The 20212-nt window shown below is 36.3% G+C and overlaps 1 protein-coding gene across 3 annotated transcripts in view; it reads right to left on the bottom strand.

Annotated features, from left to right (window-relative positions):
* Positions 1–20212, bottom strand: part of dph1 (diphthamide biosynthesis 1) — an 89679-nt gene that overhangs the window by 51451 nt on the left and 18016 nt on the right. For all 3 annotated transcript variants that reach the window (XM_089121206.1, XM_089121207.1, XM_089121208.1), the window contains exon 3: positions 17336–17399. In XM_089121206.1, the coding sequence (XP_088977332.1) occupies positions 17336–17399 (64 nt within the window). The remainder of the gene's footprint in view (positions 1–17335; positions 17400–20212) is intronic.

The raw sequence follows: 20212 nt of genomic DNA, 5'->3' as shown, positions 1-20212 counted from the left end.
CAGTAAAAGTGATGCATCATCCCACGAGAGCAGTAAGAGAGAGGCAGGTGAGCATCGTCGAACAGAAGTGCGCTGGTGCATCAGTACATGAAGAGCTGTCACTACATTCTGTATAGACACACACATACAACTGCATGCAAACAGACGTGATGGATGCATCATGCATGTACATATATGACCAGCCATTACACAATCCATCTCTTACAAAGAAATGAAAATTCAGTCGACATTTACTCATCCTCAATGTGGTATCAAATCCATATCCATTTAATTAAAGTCAAAATTTGGAACAACATCAGAGTGAGTAAATGAAGATAAAATTGAATATGTAACCCAGATACTTATCATATAACGGCATGTCATATCTGCTTTGGTGGTAAAATAATTTTATTTTACACTATTCAAATTTCTATTTAAAACGTCAAAAGTTTCAACCTTCATTAAACAGGAGTTGCAATAGTCTGATCGGACGGCATCGGGATGTTAAGTGAGCTCTTATTGTGTTTTAGCATGGCTTATTTTGCAAACAACATAACTATTGTCGATCTCCTTAGTGGTTTCTTCATAATGAAAGCCAAAATGAAACCATGCTAATGCTAATGCTAACGATGGAGCCTTGAGCTTCTCCCCATCACAGTTCACGTTCTGAGATAACACTGCCATCTAGGGGTCGATAGTGTTTTTAAGAATCAATAAAATATCACCAAACGTATAGCAATATTTACGCGTATCGATATTTTCTTACACCCCTATTGGATAGGACAGTCAAGGAGAGAGAGAGATCGATGGGGGACGAGAGAGAGCCACAGGATCTGGAAAGGATCACGAGCCAGACTCAAACTTGGGTTGCTCGAAGCACTCTTGTGCTATTATGTCAGAGCACTGCTCACTCCAACTTCCTCTTAACTTCTAATCCCTATTAGCATCCTCTACCATGGGAATGTTTCCAAAGTAAGGAGACAGAACTTTTATTTGTCAAAATGACACCAAGCATTTTAAATCATCACAATGTCTTTAAAATTGTACTAAATGCTCAGTAAATACAGGCTCTGCTTTAAATGTACACGAACACAAATGTAAGCACCCATAAACAAAAACAGGTCCGGCCCAGAACACAACAAATCAGGTTAGGGATGTGAAATATTTATATGGCGCACCTGCTGATGCCTCATATTTCATTTGGTTCTGTTGCGCGTGGGCTCATCCCTTCTCTCGCTGGCAGACACGCCTGGCGCGAGGACATGAGGAGAGGAGAGATTACCTCCAAGATGGAGAGGCTCTTCCATTGATATCCCAGCAACACTACAGACGGTCTGCCTCATTATTTCCTCTTTAAACTGATTGAGAGAGGAAGACAGGAAAGATCGAGAGAGAGCAATAACAGAAAAATGAAAGAAGCAGTGGGAAAATATAAGATAGAGTTAAGGAGGTGATCTGTATGCTGTAAGGTTTGCTATATTAAACAAGCAAGCGGTACATCATTTTGCAGATTTCGGTACCAGATCCGGTTGACAATGTGCTGCTATACAGCACAGTTTGGTCATTCAGGTTATATAACTGTGTTTTTTTTAACTTATTCAATTTACTGATTTTGACATTATAACACATAATGTCTCAATCTGTAATTTATCTATAAATGTAATCCAGAAGGGATGACTAACAAATGTTATATGCATGACATAATCAAGTATTAAAGACCATCAGAGAAACAAACATTCACTATCTGGTTTCTTTAATTGCACATACATCACTATGGCAATATTTGTTTTTAGATGTTTTTTAAAGATGTCTCATATGTTCACCAAGGTTGCATTTTATTGATAAAGAGTATAAGCTAAATATTATTACAATTTAAAATTCTAATGCTGATTTGGTGCTCAAGAAACATTTATTATTAATAATGTTGAAAACAGTTGTGCTGGTTAATATTTTTATGAAACCATGATGCATTTTATCAGGATTCTTCAATGAACAGAATGTTCAAAAGAACAGCATTCATTTGAGATATGTGTGTGTGTGTGTGTGTGTGTGTGTGTGTGTGTTATTTTCTTCAAATATAAAAGCCTTTACTGTTACCTTTGAACAATTGAATGCATCCTTGCTGAAAAAAGTATTAATTTAAAAAAAAAACATACTGACAGCAAACTGTTCAATGGTTCATATTCCACAATATGTGGCATGTTAATTATGTAACTATAAATTAGATAAAAATGTCAAAAGACTGCTTGAGTATATAGCTTAAAAAAAGGATTGCTGTGGACGACAAAGCCACTTTATAGGTCTTGTCCTCATTTAGAGGCCTCTCAAAAAATAATATTAATAATCAAAACTTTTATTAGAAATCTGATTTCTTCCACAACCAAAATTTGTATATTAGTTCAACCTTACTCTGCACACAGAGAGCACAAAAAGTACCTTATAAAAAATAGGGGACAAAACAATTCTACAACAGCACAATGGGAACCAGCAGGGGGCATGACACTGCGAAGATCAAACGTTCTCCACTTTAGTCTCTGAGGGGTTATTTTGTCCTGTGAAAGCAGTCTTCCTGTCCTGCCAGACCAAAAAGTCTCCATACCCACACACCTTACATAAACCAAGCTGGAAAGGCACAGCCAAGTGCCTCCACTAATGATTGGTTGAGCAATGAGGCACGCAATACGTAAAGTAAACAGAACCCGTTTCCAGAACATGCAGACAGATGTTTTCTCTAATGCTGCTAGATAATCCCTTAACCCCCTGAAAAACAAGATCATTACAGCTATTCCACACGCTGGATCTCCGCCATTGAACCTCACATGCTTTTAGCCATCAATGGGTTTGCCATTATGCAAATTGATAGTTACACGCACACCCACACAAGCTAAGACAACTCAATTTGGTCATATATGTCTACTGTATATTAGGCAACTATAAATATCTTTAATGAATGTTAAAATAGACTGCAAGTGAGGTAAAATAAAATTTCTAAGCTTATCTGAGGGGCTTATCGTGAATGGACAAGGCATAAAGGCAGGAAAGGGCCTTAACATACGTCTAGTGGTGCGTGCAGGGCGGTCGTGAGATTTGAGATAATATTTTGAAGGGCAGTTGGATGCAAATAGCATTAATAGACCCCATTGACATTCATTGTACGTAAAAAAAAAAAAAAAAAAAAAATATATATATATATATATATATATATATATATATATATATAAAATCCAAATATATTCTGTCATACAGGTTTAGAATGACATTACTATCTCTTTATATAATAATTATACAAACACATTCAGACAGACAGTTCTTTCTTCTCTTCAAAAAGAAGCCTTGTATTCAGACATATCACAAAAATAATGAGGTTCAAGTTTATTCATTAAGTCACCTGATTTCAAAGCCCTATCACAATGGAATTAAATGACCATCTTTATCTACAGTACATTTTGGGCAATATGTCAGTCGTGTCATTCTGATCACAGAAATCTATTTATTTTTCAATTCTCAGTTGCTCTTCAGCTCTGTATAGTCATTTTGCTCCTTTCTTCTCCCCCCTTTTTTATACCAAATCTTTCAGAAATTTCTCTAATTTTGTCACTTCTTGCTCTGCACTCCCCCAAACATCAAGTGCATCTTCCCCCCCCCCCCTTTTTACACTTTAAAAGGCTTTTTTTTCCATACAGAGTTCAACTCAACAAAACTAAACAAAAGTATATTTGCATTAGCCACAAATCTTTTGCACCAAATAACCTTTTCCGCAGCATAGCATAAGGTGCGCTGCAGAAATTGTAATGAAAAACAATTAAACAAATAAGTAAAAACTATTTTTTTTCAACAATGTGAATGTCTCGGTTGAGCATTATTTATTTGTATGTGGTACATTTCACTGTGGATCCTTAGGTAAATAAGTTGATGCAGTTCATGTTAAGCCTTTGTCATCTATTCGTAACCTTTGTGTCTTAAATCGACTCAACTATCTTTTGGCTCTCATATTCCTTCTCTTGTTAAAAACTCCTTTTCCCTTCTTTGTAATATTGCACATCTTCGAAACTTCTCTCACTTTAGCTGATGCTGAAACCTTAATTCATGCATTAATCACATCACGTCTGGATTATTGCAATGCTCTAGTTCTTGGTCTGCCCAAAAAACTTATTGCAAGATTACAGTATGTTCAAAACTCAGCAGCATGAGTTCTCTCCTCCACCAGGCGTTCTGCTCACATTACTCCTCTGCTTCATGACCTTCACGTATTCACTTTAAGGTATTACTTGTAACGTTTAAGGCATTTAATTACCTTTAATATCTCATTCAAGATGGCTACATTCAAGACTCAACTAAAAACATATCTATTTAACATGTATTTTGGATAATGTGACTACATATGTCCTTATGTGATTGTAATGTGTGTTGGGGTGAGTAAATGTATTGTAATGTACAATGTAAAGTAACCTTGAGCTACGCAAAGACGTTATATAAATAAAACTTCTTATATAGAAACCGATCAAAGAACGATCCATTTGCAATTGTTGGAGCTGTCAATCAAACAGCACGAGTTTGGCACAGCATTCCTAGTTCAAGGTCGAGACTGTTTTCCAAAGATGGGTCCTGCCTGTATACGCGAAGTAAACTGTCTTCATAAAATATCTTCTTATTAAACGGTCTGTACACTTAAAAAGTTCTCAATGCTTCGGTTTGCATGAAGGGACCCTCATTATTTTACTGTGTTAGTGTGGGGCTATTTTGAGCTTTGTTAGTGGTATTAACTAGCGGTTTTTTAATGTTAACTTACTCTATGCCCCTATACTAGCGTTAAATGCTTAACAGTTTTTAGAGATAAAACTCTTTACATATGATTATCACAAAAAAACAAATCTCAGAGAACAGTTGACTAGGTACCAATGTGTTATTAGAGCAAAGGTTCATTTTGCAGCGGAGTTGTCCTTTAATATACTGCCATAGATCTACATATAATGCTATAATCAACACTTTTCACGATTATTTAAAGTCCCCATGTGGTGAAAGCATCAAGCTTTTAATCTTGTTTATATGTCTATGTGGTGTTTTTAATATCCTTTAAGACAAACCATGTGCAAATTCATAAGTCAACACCGCTGCGGAGAGTTTTCTCCTCAAAACTGCAGTGAACCAAAGACAGTTTGAAAACACTAGTGGTTCTGATGTCACAAACTACCTTGTAGCCAATTACGTCAACGAGTGATCTTCAACGAGTAGATCCCTGAGCTACTACGAGTGAGTGGAGACGGGGCTACTTTGCATAATAGAGCCGCGAGGGTGTAGTTACACAAGCTATTTTAAGGCATGGCAAACATTTTAAAAAAATGTGTTATTTTGGTGATCAAAGATTATTTTAAGAGATAAATTGATTTTAACCATGAGAGCTGTAACAGTAAAAATATGCAAAAAGTTTTCGAGAGAGTAAAACATGTAATACTAGCTATTGCACATCCAAAAATGTTAGCCAATCACTTTAAACAGAGTGTTCACATCAGAGGGCTAAAATCAGTGTAGGAAAAATGCCTTTTATTTCAAAATTGACACTTTTTGAGTTAAATCATAATAACATTTTACGTGCACCACAGGAGACAATATAGAACAATGCAGTTAATGACCCCTTTAAGATACAAAGTTAACTTAGTGGCTATATTTATGCAACTGACCACTGAGGTATAAAGTTAGAAGATGTAAACATTTCTATCTTTCGCAGGAGAGTGACTGACTGATGTGCTACAGGAAATGGCCCACACATCCAATTCCAATCCGGAGGCACCTTCTCACCCCCTTCAGTCTCAGAGAGGTTCCACACGGTTCTTTGATTTGAGGTGCCTCATGTGCTCTGCACCTCCATTACCGTCAGCGAGTCTGTGAGGCTGATCCCGTAACAGAGAACAAGGTTTTCTGAGGATAGCACAAGGAAAGAAGGCAGTGTGGTGTAAAACCAAGTTTGGCTGCCTTCTATAACAAATTAAATCAACACTCAACTTTGCTTTTAAAGCCCCGCTTTATAATTTCACATCATTAGCGTGAAAATGAATCGGAAGACATTTGTTGTCAAGCACCACAGGCACAGAGATCATGGTGGTAAGAGGATGAGGAAAATATGCTAATTGGATTCACAAAGTCACAAACAGTAGAGAAAATTATGGTTAGATACTTGTCTGGACATTTATTCTTCAATTAAACCAAATAAGATAGGAGAGGGAGAGGAGATAATGTGAGCTAAGAGCTGTGTTGTTGATTTGTACTCAGTACTCACAACCAGCAAATATCCCATAATATATTAAAAATGTGTCCATAATAAATTAAGATATATCCACATACATGGCTGTAACACTTCTTGCTGCAACTTTTGATATAATTTGCCAACATGTATTTGCTACAAATTAAAGTACAAAATTAAAATCTACAAATTTCCCATAAATTGGTTAACATTACAAAAGCACAGTTGTTACAAATGACCCCACTAATTATATGAACAAGATACAATAAGAGTTTAAATTTTAAATTGAACAACCTCTGTAACTTCTGATCTAAATTTCTCAATCTTTATAGATTGTTCAATGTTTCTTATATTTGGAGAACTGATTCTAAAAGAACAAATTCAGTCTGAACTATTTTAAAGTTGTACTACTGTTCAAAAGTTTGCAGCCAGTAAGATTAATATACGTAGTAATCTAGTAACTAGTTAATCTATGGTAATACTTTTATTCATTAAGAATTCATTGTTGAATTCTTGAATTGATCAAGTCACAGTTTTTTTAACAGTAGGGTAAGTTTCTACTCCTAAATTATGGATACAAGATTTGTTAAGTGAATAATTAAGCAGTGACAATCCAAGTTGCAGTGTGAATTGGACTGAATTTGCAACCATACCTTGCAACACTGCTGTGCAGAGGTACACAATGTTTATTTTATGGTTTCATAAATAATAAAAAACCAACACAGAGGACCATGCCGGTGAGGTGTTCTGTTCTCTGTGTTTAATTAGTCAAATCCGACTACTACTATTAAATTTCATAACCATGTATACTCTCACACAGACTAAATCAGATTTCTGAATGTGTTGACAAACTTTGACAAGGGTCGGACTGTCTCTGATGACAGTGATGTCAAGCAGATTGGGAACAGATTCCCAAAGTACTGTCTGCTTTTGCAGCCTGTGTGATGGCTCTGGGGCCCAACGAGTTTCTCAACCTGCAATTGGGCATAATGACAAGGTTTCGGTCTTTACTATTTCAGCCTTTTTTTCTTTAACCTATATTGAATCTTGTGACTTCTATACATGTTTTCTACCAAACTTAGCTTAGTCTTTTGTCTTTCTCAGAACAGATGTGGAGTTTCCTTTGATAGACCTATGCATTCTCATTTGAGTCTTTATTTAGCAGATAGAGGTTCCCTGGGACTCTCAGAATGTAAGGTGATGTTCAGGTGCAACCGGCAGGTGCGGGTTCTCCTTTTTGCACCTCAGTGTGATGTTCACAGCATGGATTTAAAGGGCTCCATTCCAAACACCAGGAAAAAAAAAAGTATATCAAAATTTGCCCACCTGCTAACGCCTCCTGTGACATACCCAACAGAGTGGCCGGCAAAAGGAATTGAGCAAAATTTACAGAGATAATCTTTCAGCCGAAAATGACATGACAGCTTCCCCGCTAACATCTGTAAGCGCTGTTATGGCCATCTGTAATAGTGACTGTGACTGCAGAGGATCTCAGGTGAAAAGTCTTCGAGAAATCACACATCCCCAGACTTCGCAACTTAGCATCTACTAACTTATTAAATACAAAATTACATAAAGTGGCCATAGAATGCATCTATAATTCGTTACATTTAAACAGAGCTTTTTCTGGGACCTCAGAGCGCTTCACATATGGAAGGGGGAATCTCCTCAACCACCACCAATGTGCAGCATCCACCTTGATGATGCGATGGCAGCCATAGGCAGAGTGATGAAGCCAATCAGTAGATGGTAATATACGAGTACAGTCACTTTTGGTCACAGAAATCTCTAAATGTCATTGCATCCAATACAAAATATCAAGCCAAAGTGGCATTTGCAAACAAGTTATGCTTTGAGTTATTTTTGCAAATACATTAAACCAAAGTCTGACAAGCTAGAAAATCCAAATTCGTAAGCTTAATTTTGAATCATTTATCGGTATCGCTTTACAGAAAGGCTCAATGCATCAATAGCATATATTAATATAGGTTAGATACACTACCAATCAATGGTTTGTGAAAGAAGTCTATTATGCTCACCAAGGCTGCATTTATTTGACAGAACAAAAGTGAAACCAGACCAACAAAGTGAAGGCTGCCAGGAACAAATCGCACTCGGACTTTCACGAAACGTGCCCTGTGTCATAATGTTGAAGATTTGTAATATTACTCGGTGCAAATGTGAGACAGAGTTATTTTCTCCACATGAATTTGCAAATTATCCCTGCCTCCACTCCATCTCAGTCTACCTTCCTTAGAAACGGTTTGAACATCATAGAACGTCAGTGGAGAAAGGCATATAGTTCATTTGGAACATTCATTGTAATATGCATCATATACATAACTCACCTGCTAGCCTATATTACTAAAAGTACCAGATTTTTCATTTCAACAGAAAAATATACTGGGATAACCTGGCTTCTCCTGAGACTCCCCGGCTTTACAGCACAGTTAATGACATGCTAAAGCCCCGCACGTTCTGACTGGTGTGATTGGTTACAAGTTAGTTTGGTTGACTGATTGGTTACAAGTTAGTTTGGTTGATTGATTGGTTGATTGGTTACAAGTTAGTTTGGTTGATTGGTTACAAGTTAATATGGTTGATTGATTGGTTACAATTTAGTTTGGTTGATTGGTTACAAGTTAGTTTGGTTAATTGGTTACAAGTTAGTTTGGTTGATTGATTGGTTGGTTGATTGGTTACAAGTTAGTTTGGTTGATTGATTGGTTGGTTGATTGGTTACAAGTTAGTTTGGTTGATTGATTGGTTAATTGGTTACAAGTTAGTTTGGTTGATTGGTTGATTGGTTACAAGTTAGTTTGGTTGATTGATTGGTTACAAGTTAGTTTGGTTGATTGGTTGATTGGTTACAAGTTAATTTGGTTGATTGGTTACAAGTTATTTGGTTGATTGATTGTTTGATTGGTTACAAGTTAATTTGGTTGATTGATTGGTTGATTGGTTACAAGTTAGTTTGGTTGATTGGTTGATTGGTTACAAGTTAGTTTGGTTGATTGGTTGATTGGTTACAAGTTAGTTTGGTTGATTGGTTACAAGTTAATTTGGTTGATTGATTGGTTGATTGGTTACAAGTTAATTTTGGTTGATTGATTGGTTACAAGTTAGTTTGGTTGATTGGTTGATTGGTTACAAGTTAGTTTGGTTGATTGGTTGAAAGTAAGTTTGTGAGCGTTTTTGAGACTGTCTTTGGTTCACTGCCGTTTTAAGGAGAAAACACTCAGCAATGGTTTTGACTTATGAATTTGCACATGCTTTGTCTTAAAGCATATTAAAACACCACATAAACAACATTAAACACTTTTTTCACCACAGGGGGTCTTTAATAACCCTCTGTCAATTCGACTGTCCTTGCGAAGGTATATAAAAGTGCGGTAGTATAATCATTCGTTTTCACGCAAACCCTGGAGCTCTCAAAAGTCCACTGGGTGATGCATTTGCGTCATCCCATGGACTTTTGCTGACAGGAATTGTATGTTCCAGGAAACCATGGAGGAATTGTATGTTCCATGGAGAAAGAGAAAACATCGTTCATTTAAATATACTACAGACACTGTAACAATATATAGCGAGTATGCAATCAGGGAAACACACTCACACTTAGCCTTGAGACCTCCTCAACATCTAGTACTCAACTAGTCATCCATCCTCTCCACATACCTCTCTATTTATTTCCCCCGCGGTACTTCATGCCAGCGAGACAAGGCAACACACTGGGCGTGTAGGCAGGTAACTCATTGCATGGAAAGGCACAGCAGCTCATTAGTCATCAACACAGACAGAGCAAGAAAGACACAGAGCGAAAGTGAGAAAGGGGAGAGATAGAGAGAATTGGCTTGTTCTTCGAGTGGCTGTGGGCTTGGTGATCTCTCCAAGTACGAGCTCCTTATGCAAGACTGAGGAAGACAGACAGCTGGGAATCACAAATACACACACACACACACACAGCCCTGCTCTTGCCACCTACAGCTCAGCTGTGCAGTGCGAGTCGGGAATAGGGATTGTCGGCCCCATGCCAGGATCTTTCCACCACACTAACTCTGACATTTCCCCTACAGGGGCCGTGGGCTACAGCCTGGAGATATGAATCAAAGAAAGCAAAAATGGGGCCAGGCGTCAGATAGGAGACTCTAACGGCAGAGCAAAACAACATTGTCAGATAAATAGCACGAGGAGGCATCTTTGCCTATCCACGTCGACTGGCTGTGTTGATGGGAAAGATTCACAGCCTTTTAAAAGGGACAGTTCAATGCAATGTGAGAATTCTGCCATCATCTCTTTATCCACATATTTACTTTGAATCATTTGATGCTTTTGTCCAAAACCCACTTACTAATGATGAGAACAACAGAAGCAGTTGAAACAACAAAAGAGCAATAATATGTACTGTAAATGGCTGTGACATGTCCAAGTTAGACTATACTCAAGTACACATAGTTTATGCATATATACACACAAATCCTAATAATATTGGCCATCACTGTGTATGCATATGTGTTTGTGTGTGTGTGTATAAAATAAATACATGCATACATACACAATGGTGGCCAAGATTATTAGGATTTGACAGATCTGAAAATATTGAATTTTTTGCCTCCAAAACATGATTTATGTTCTTCAGACATGCAGATGGTTGCTCTTGAGCACAAACAAATATCAGATGAAGTGAGTCATACTGTTTTTACCCACTTTTAACTTTAATATTTGGTATGTCCACCTTTTGCAGGAGCACATCTCTCTGGCATAGTGTCAATATATTTCCTGAGAACTATGTTATCCCATGCCTTATGCAACTGAAGCCAAAGGCTTTCCTTTGAATCTACAATAGATCATTTTTAATGTTCTAGCAGATTCCTTCCATTGCAGGTAGTTCCGGCAATAGTTAGAAGAATATTTAGGATCATTGACCTCTTGGAAAATAAAAACTGAACTCTTAAATATGCCAAGTGTTCTACTAATTTTGGCCACCAATGTATGTATATATGTATGTGTATATATATGTATGTATATATATATATATATATATATATATATATATATATATATATGTGTGTGTGTATATATATATATATATATATATATATATTATGTGTGTGTGTGTGTATATATATATATATATATATATAGGTATATGCGGTGTTCTTTAGCTGTTGTTCTTTAGGCATATATAAGTGCCTTGAATTTGATGCTATGTGACATGCTCTCTTTGGTTTGTTAAACATGCATATTTTTATTGTGTTCATGTGAAAATACTGTAAAAAATTCTATTATACCCCATACACAAAGCAGAGGAAAATGCCATCATTATTTTTCTAAAGACAGTCAGTACCCTTCAGAGATACATTCATATAAAACTAATTTATCTTTTAAATGTTATCCCGGCTTACAGCCTCGTTTTTATTCATGTACAACTAAATATGGTGTTTATCCTGACTATGGCCCATTACAGGTTTCTCTAAAGCCATAAAAAAGATGTGAGGAACAGAGCAAAATGTATGCCATTATTCACAAAAAAGTCTTCTACTGGTTCAAATAAATGTTAGGTCTATCTGACTACAATGCTAATATTTAATTTCTAATATAATTATCCTTGGTCTTTTTTTAATGAGCACTATTAAGGCTCTCGATACCAATACTTTTTCACAAATTTAGGTGCCAATGATGAAAATATTTGTACTATTTGTACCCTGAGGACCATTTGGACTTGAAGAGAACAAGTGTGTACTTTCTATATCTTCCAATTCATAGGAGGCCAGCAATCACAAGTTTACTAATATGAAACCCTAAACTATATTTTGGACTGGAAAAGACTCTGGGGGGCTGAAGGAAAGAAAAAAAAACACGAGAAAGAATGTTTGTTTTTTTATTTACGTTTTAGCATCCAAATACTACATAAGCAAACTTTGAACAAAATCACCACAGCAAAACACTACTACTTATTCGTCTGATTTGACACGGACTGACCCAATTGGTTTCTCTCTGTAATGTTAGTGGTTGAACTTTCAGAAGTGTGAATGAAATATGACAGGACCACCCTGGATATTTTGCTAAATAAATCCCTACATATCAATTTAGGGATATATTTAGAAGATGTATTTGAATATATCCCTATATATTCAACTCCATTATGCTGATGCACTCCTATGAACTTGGCAAAGACATTATCTTATCTTGTAGTCATGCATCGCCCTGTACAGAAAAATATCAGGCATATTATTTTAATACTAAGAGTAGTGCAAACATTTGCATAAATGTTGTGGGCTAGATGGACAAAAATCACCTTGTTCAATACGACTGCGCTGAAAGGCTACAGTTGCGACTATATGCCAACATTTTTATGAAACATTAAGAGCAACGATCGATACAATAAAAAGTCTAGACCTTTAAACAGGAAACTCGATGAAAAGCCTGTTGCTATTCTGAGATCTCTTAGCTGTGAATGCGGCATTATGAGGAACATAACACTTAGTGACAGACAGCACAGGAGGAGGTTTCTCCGCGCTTCTTAAGGGCCTCAAACATGACAAAAACGGCAGGAGTCTTGGCCCAGTGTTGCGTATATATGTTTAATGGGGTACACATGAGATCTTTTCATGCTTTCTGAATTGACTGTCGGTGTATCAAAGTCAGACTGACTTATGCTTGGCTCTCGTGGTTTGTCGCAGTGTGTCTTAACAAGCCAAAACTCAAAGCAGAACACCAGATGAAGATGTTCTTCTAAACGAGTTAAATAGCAACTCGGTACCACAGAGCTGACTGATTTTTTATTTAACATCCTGGTAGCATGACTATTTTTATCATCTTTTGTTTTGTTTGGAGCTAGTTTGCCCTGTTTAGTGTCAACGTTGAAAACTCAAAGAATTAAAAAGAAAAAACTATCAAATAAATAAGACACAGTATTCAGTTGATTCGTTTCTTCTATTTATACAAAAAATAGATGACCTTTTCATTTAGACTATTTATTTGAAGTTCATATTTAGAAGACTAATCATTTAATAACTCTCCTAAATGTAATATTTAGCAAATCTGTGAATATTATTACTAAATTCACTTATAGATTTTTTGCTTTATTTTTATAGAAAAAATATAGAATTTTAATGGTTTATTTATGGGTTATTGCGACAGGCTATTACTTGAAAATAAGCATTTACTGAATCCCAATTTGCCTACTTATACTATGCACTAAAAGTATGTAAAAGTATGCAAATGAGTGTGAAGCATAAGAGTATGCAAATTTTGGGCGATAAAACCACGTCAATAAATTGGCCTGTCAATCATAGCGTTAAAGTTAACGTCCTACACACTCCAGCATTCATTTAATTTAATTTAATTTAGTGAGAATACCTACAAGTTTGTGTGTATCAGATGTGGAAATATAACAGTTGCTTGTGTGGAAGTAGGGCTGATTGTGAGTGTGTGAGTATGTGTGTATCAACTGCAGCTTTTGCTGTAATACATAGCAGCTTGCCCTCATTAAAGCTTAAAACCTCATCTCGTTTAATCAGCTTATACTTTGACTAGATTTACACAACCTCTTTTCCGCACATTGACACAAAACACATGACAGTGGAGTCTCTAATTTCTAGTTTTCTTCTCAGTCCCATTAAGATCATTCTAGCTGATTCCAGTAGGCAACGTTGTTTATTCTGGTTGTGTTTCTCAGTCTCCGTCTAATATGATTTTTATAATATCTCATGTGTGGGAACTGCGCCTATTGATGTCTTTAGTGTCATGTAACAACTAATCCTTTCCAATAACCCTGGGGCAGACCAGTATGACCCTGAAAAAACTGTAATTAACATGTTAATACCAGGTAAACAGTGCCATATGATTTGTGTGCATGTTGTGACCCCAGATTAAAAAAAAATATAATATTCAGGGTCATATTTAGACCAATATGTTCGAGAGAACCGCTAAGCAAAAATGTAAATGATGACCAAAACTTTTGCGATTGGATAATTTTAAACAACATTCTGAGAGTAGTTTGATGAGCAGGTATATTTCTGGCAGATATTAAAACACTATATTGTTTCGTCTTATGTATTGTCTAATGTTATATGTTTGTTTTTCCAACACCAGTCAGGAGCAGTGTTCTTAATTTCATTGTATACAGAGATACACAATGACAATAAAGGCTTCAATGTGTGTAGCTAGCATCTTTGTTTGGATCGTGATTAAAATCCAGTGGTTGCCTTTAGTTTGGCCTGTAATAAATAAATACAAAAAAATACATTTAAAAAAATTCAGCAACCGGTCTCGGAACTGGCCAATTTGCTTACAGTCAAACGCAATCAGTTATGAAAAACATAATGATCAATGCATTCCTGTTTAATACTAGTTGTAAACAGGGTTTCTGTGGTCTGTGGGCACCTGCTCAAGTTTGCATGCCGAACAGCAGCAAAGGCTAATGATAAGCATTTTTTTTCCCAACAAGTGCTTCACGCCTAAACAGCCGGAGCTCGAAATATCAATGAGGAATAAATGTCCTATGTGATCCAAGCTAAAGGCCATCAAAGAAACAGCAGAATAAATCCTGCTGGCTAAGATCCAAAGATGTGGTTGCAGGAATGAGGGGAAGCGCATGCAGAAGAGGGATGGAAAGCTGTGGCTGATGTCAGGAGGAGATGGGGGCTTTCGCAAAGTTAATTAACAGACATTAATTGCTCTCATTAAACACTGACTGGTTTTAACAGGATTCCGAGTGTCTGGACATTTGCGGCGCTAAGCCCTGCTACGATGAGAAAGAGGTAACTCTTTGGCTGAGAGCACTACGGCCGCCTGATACAAATTACACACTCAAAGCACTTTCCACACATTTAAGTGGACGTGGAGAACGCGAGAGAGAGGTCAAAACCCTCATACCATGATATTACTGCAGTTTATGGAACACTATATTGATGATAATTACCATGGTATATATTAATGTATGTCGGAATACTATTTTAATACAATATGTAGAAAAATATAAAAAAAAACAAAAAGCCTGGAAAGACAGAAAAAACGGGATATGGCCAGTGTTTATTTCTACAGTTTCTTTTCTTTTTTTCTTTTTTAGTCAGTTTAATGAACAATTAACAAATTTAATTAGTATTTCATTATGTTATATTCATTCATATTAATCAAATTTACAATTTTAGTGGATGAAAATATTTAAGTTATACCAAATAATTTAAATATTTTATATATTAATTTAAACGTATATTTGCGTAAAAAAATATGGGGTCAGTCACCTCTTTAAAAAAGATATATAATACTTTTATTCTTCATGGACACTTTAAATTTAATAATAAAAAAGCGATAGAAAAGACATTATAATGTCACAAAACAATCCATTTCGAATAATTGTTGTTCTTTTGAAATTCCTTTTTTTTAATAGTAATATTTCAAAATATTCCTATTAATTATTTTTGATTAAATAATTGCAGCCTTTGGTGGGCATGAGACTTCTTTCAAAAAATAGGTGTATGCACAAATATGAATATTTAAATATTTGATCTGTAATAATTATTCGAAAAATAAAAATACCTATTTCACGATTACTTTGATCAAAATGATCTTACTAATTGATCTAAAAAAATACTTTTGTTAAAATTAATCAACGTGTCATGACTTGTATACAAACTATAGGGCTGTAAAATCGATTAATGACGATTAAGCACATCTAATATAAAAGTAGTGTAATATACAGAATACACATAGTGAAAGATAATTCATAGAAATGTAATAATATACACACAAACATTTGTGATAACCAGGAGAGTCATCAGGCAGCGAGACTTTCACACCACCCAATCAAAACATCCAAAGCCATGAGTTTCAACTCACTGACTCTATGCTCACCTCCAAATCGAACCAGTGGCCCTGAGTGAGATGGAAACATTTTAGTCCCATAATGTTTTCATAATACAGATGAATCCTCTGGGAAAGTGACACTTTGAGTGTAGTTCCCGGGGCTAAACATATCTCTTAATGGAAACGCTCACCCATCTCTCCACAGCCGAGTATGTCCCTCATTATTATTGAGCCGACATCCGGAATAGGACTCTGCTTATTCAGAGGAAAGTGGGAACATACTTTAAAGAAACAGGTGGAACATTCATCCAAAGAGATGGTTGGAGAGAAATGAAATGTTTTGTACAAAATGAGGCAAGTCTCTTAAAGAAATAGCTGAGGCTAGAATGAAATTTCTGTCATTATTTACTCATCCTCATGTTGTTCTAAACCTGTATAACATTCTTTCTCTAGCAAAGAAAAGTCTACATGCTCTTTTCCATGCAATGACAATGAATGTGCTTTCAGGTTTCAATAAAGATGCAAAAGCACAATAAAAGTATAGAATTTGCCATTAGAACTTGTACGAAATGTTCTATGTAGCTTTGTGTGTGAAAAGGACTGAATCTAGATCATTCACTTAAAATCTTTACATTAATCGTTCGTGTCCAATTCACGAACAAATCATTCATTTGAGTAAAAATGTTCAAGGAATCAACCGATCTGGTTCACAAGACCCCTCTGATATCATGAATCAGATTATTACAGTTAGGGCTGTAATAATCTTTCTATAATCTTTCTTTTCTAATCTTTGTAATAATCTTTCACTTTCACATTTTGATGAAACAAGCTAAACGAGACCAACTAACACCAGACAACTGCTTATGCAGGGTTTTTTTTTTGCAGGGACTTTGTTGTCACAGCACATTGTTTGTATTTAAATGGAGCTGCTATAGCGTTCATTGGCATTAACATTATAACCGATCGAAGTGGGAGGTGTGGTCAGACTCGTTCTTAACCTATACTGGACCACGATTTGTACTTTTGTATGCTGCACGGACTGTAACAAGATGTAATTGAGAAGAATAATGGTTGTCCACTTCATGTCATTAACTAGCGAGACCGTAATAGCTAGCTTGTGTCTGCAACTGTGTCTAATTTTCTGCTGAGCCCCAGATACGAGCTATGAAAGGGAATTATACGTTTTTTTTAATGAGCACAGAGGTCTTTTGCAGATTCAAACACACTGCCTTTTTTAACCAAGGACGTCTACCCAGGCCGGTCCACAGTCCTGAGGTGCGTGTGAGTGTGAGTGGACGTGGTACCCACCTCTCAATGATGTCAGCGATCACACAGGCAAACATCTGGAGACCCTCGGGCAACTGCAAGGCCACTGCAGGTCAAAGACAGAGAGTCCAGTTAGTGCAATATACAAACCCAATTCCATAAAAGTTGGGACACTGTACAAATTGTGAATAAAAACAGAATGCAATGATGTGGAAGTTTCAAATTTCAATATTATATTTAGAATACAACATAGATGACATATCAAATGTTGAAAGTGAGACATTTTGAATTGCCATGCCAAATATTGGCTCCTTTTGGATTTCATGAGAGCTACAAATTCCAAAAAAGTTGGGACAGGTAGCAATAAGAGGCCAGAAAAGTTAAATGTACATATAAGGAACAGCTGGAGGACCAATTTGCAACTTATTAGGTCAATTGGCAACATGATTGGGTATAAAAAGAGCCTCTCAGAGTGGCAGTGTCTCTCAGAAGTCAAGATGGGCAGAGGATCACCAATTCCCCCAATGCTGAGGCAAAAAATAGTGGAGCAATATCAGAAAGGAGTTTCTCAGAGAAAAATTGCAAAGAGTTTGAAGTTATCATCATCAACAGTGCATAATATCATCCAAAGATTCAGAGAATCTGGAACAATCTCTGTGCATAAGGGTCAAGGCCGGAAAACCACACTGAATGCCCGTGATCTTCGGGCCCTTAGACGGCACTGCATCACACACAGGAATGCTACTGTAATGGAAATCACAACATGGGCTCAAGAATACTTCCAGAAAACATTGTCAGTGAACACAATCCACCGTGCCATTCACCGTTGCCGGCTAAATCTCTATAGGTCAAAAAAGAAGCCATATCTAAACGGGAACCAGAAGCGCAGGCGTTTTCTCTGGGCCAAGGCTCATTTAAAGTGGACTCTAGCAAAGTGGAAAACTGTTCTGTGGTCAGACGAATCAAAATTTGAAGTTCTTTTTGGAAAACTGGGATGCCATGTCATCCGGACTAAAGAGGACAAGGACAACCCAAGTTGTTATCAGCGCTCAGTTCAGAAGCCTGCATCTCTGATGGTATGGGGTTGCATGAGTGCGTGTGGCATGGGCAGCTTACACATCTGGAAAGGCACCATCAATGCTGAAAGGTATATCCAAGTTCTAGAACAACATATGCTCCCATCCAGACATCGTCTCTTTCAGGGAAGACCTTGTATTTTCCAACAAGACAATGCCAAACCACATACTGCATCAATTACAACATCATGGCTGTGTAGAAGAAGGATCCGGGTACTGAAATGGCCAGCCTGCAGTCCAGATCTTTCACCCATAGAAAACATTTGGCACATCATAAAGAGGAAGATGCAACAAAGAAGACCTAGGACAACATTCCTATTCCTAAACTTGAGCAACTTGTCTCCTCAGTCCCCAGACGTTTGCAGACTGTTATTAAAAGAAGAGGGGATGCCACACAGTGGTAAAAATGGCCTTGTCCCAACTTTTTTGGGATGTGTTGAGGCCATGAAATTTAAAATCAACTTATTTTTCCCTTAAAATTATGCATTTTCTCAGTTTAAACATTTGATATGTCATCTATGTTGTATTCTAAATATAATATTGAAATTTGAAACCTCCACATCATTGCATTCTGTTTTTATTCACAATTTGTACAGTGTCCCAACTTTTATGGAATTGGGTTTGTAATACAATATGGGGCTGCACAATTAGGAGACAAAAATATAATTGCGAAAAAATACAAATCAATCAATAAGTCTTAATAGGCACATTAGTATTTTAATACACGTAATACACATTAGCAATAAACACATGACAGCCGCAATATATGGTGTATTTGACTTCTTCAAGCCTTCTCAGATATTTTCATAATACTAAAGTATGTTTATATGCATTATGCAATCAATGCTAATTGACATACCCTTTTATCATTCTATATTATAAAATAATATAATATACTGTAATATACTGTCTACCTCAGCTCACAAAAGGAAGTTATAGAAATGATACAGGAACAAAAATTTACCAACACAGTGACCAATACAAAAAGCATCCCTATTATAATCTGCATCCTGTCAGATTTACTCTTACTAAAAAAATACTGTCTGTGAATGGTGAACTTGAATTAAGTTTGATAGATATCACTCTCAACAAGTGAGTATGATAAAAACAAAATATTTGTCGAGACAAAAACGCAATACCTTACCTTATGTTCAGCAGTTAATAAGGATTTTATGTGTACTGAGCTATATCACAAGAAACATCTGAGCAGAGCACTACAGCAACTAATTATTTAAGGAAACCAAAGTAAATTGCTTTAGACGGTTGTCAACTCTCAAGCATTTGGTGTGAGACATGCCTCTGTCTCACACTTTCACAATGCCAAAACACAAAAGTCATGCCTCATTATAAGTAACCAGTTTCAATCATGAAATGCAGCCAACAAATTGTACAGAGAAATTAATTGGTTCAAAGAAACAGAGCACTGGCTATTTCTATCTGGCACATTGCTAAGGTTGAACACAAACCTAAACATTTCCATTGTCTCCGTGGAAAAACATTGTTCTGCTTATTGCTGCACTGGTACATAATGAAATTCTGGAACATTTGCATTATTACAGTGTTGTTTTCTTCAGTGATATTAATTTAATTATTGCATAAAAGTAGTACTATCTATAATATAATAGAATTAATAATGCAATACAATTATATAATAAATAATACAATACACAATAATTTAATATAAAATAATTAGGTGAATGTTCTGAGAAAAGTGGTGGTCGGGTAAATGTATATGCACACATTCAAGATATACGGCATATAAATCACTCTAAGCAGCTGGCAAAGTTGGCATGAAGCATAAATCCAAAGTTGGCACCGTTTCAGACAAGCTAACCATTATAAC

This window comes from Pimephales promelas, chromosome 16 (assembly GCF_988280905.1).
Source record: "Pimephales promelas chromosome 16, fPimPro1.hap1.1, whole genome shotgun sequence".
NCBI classification, from domain to species: Eukaryota; Metazoa; Chordata; class Actinopteri; order Cypriniformes; family Leuciscidae; genus Pimephales; species Pimephales promelas.
Note: the sequence above shows the minus strand (reverse complement) of the source record. Positions and strands in the feature narration are given on the sequence as shown.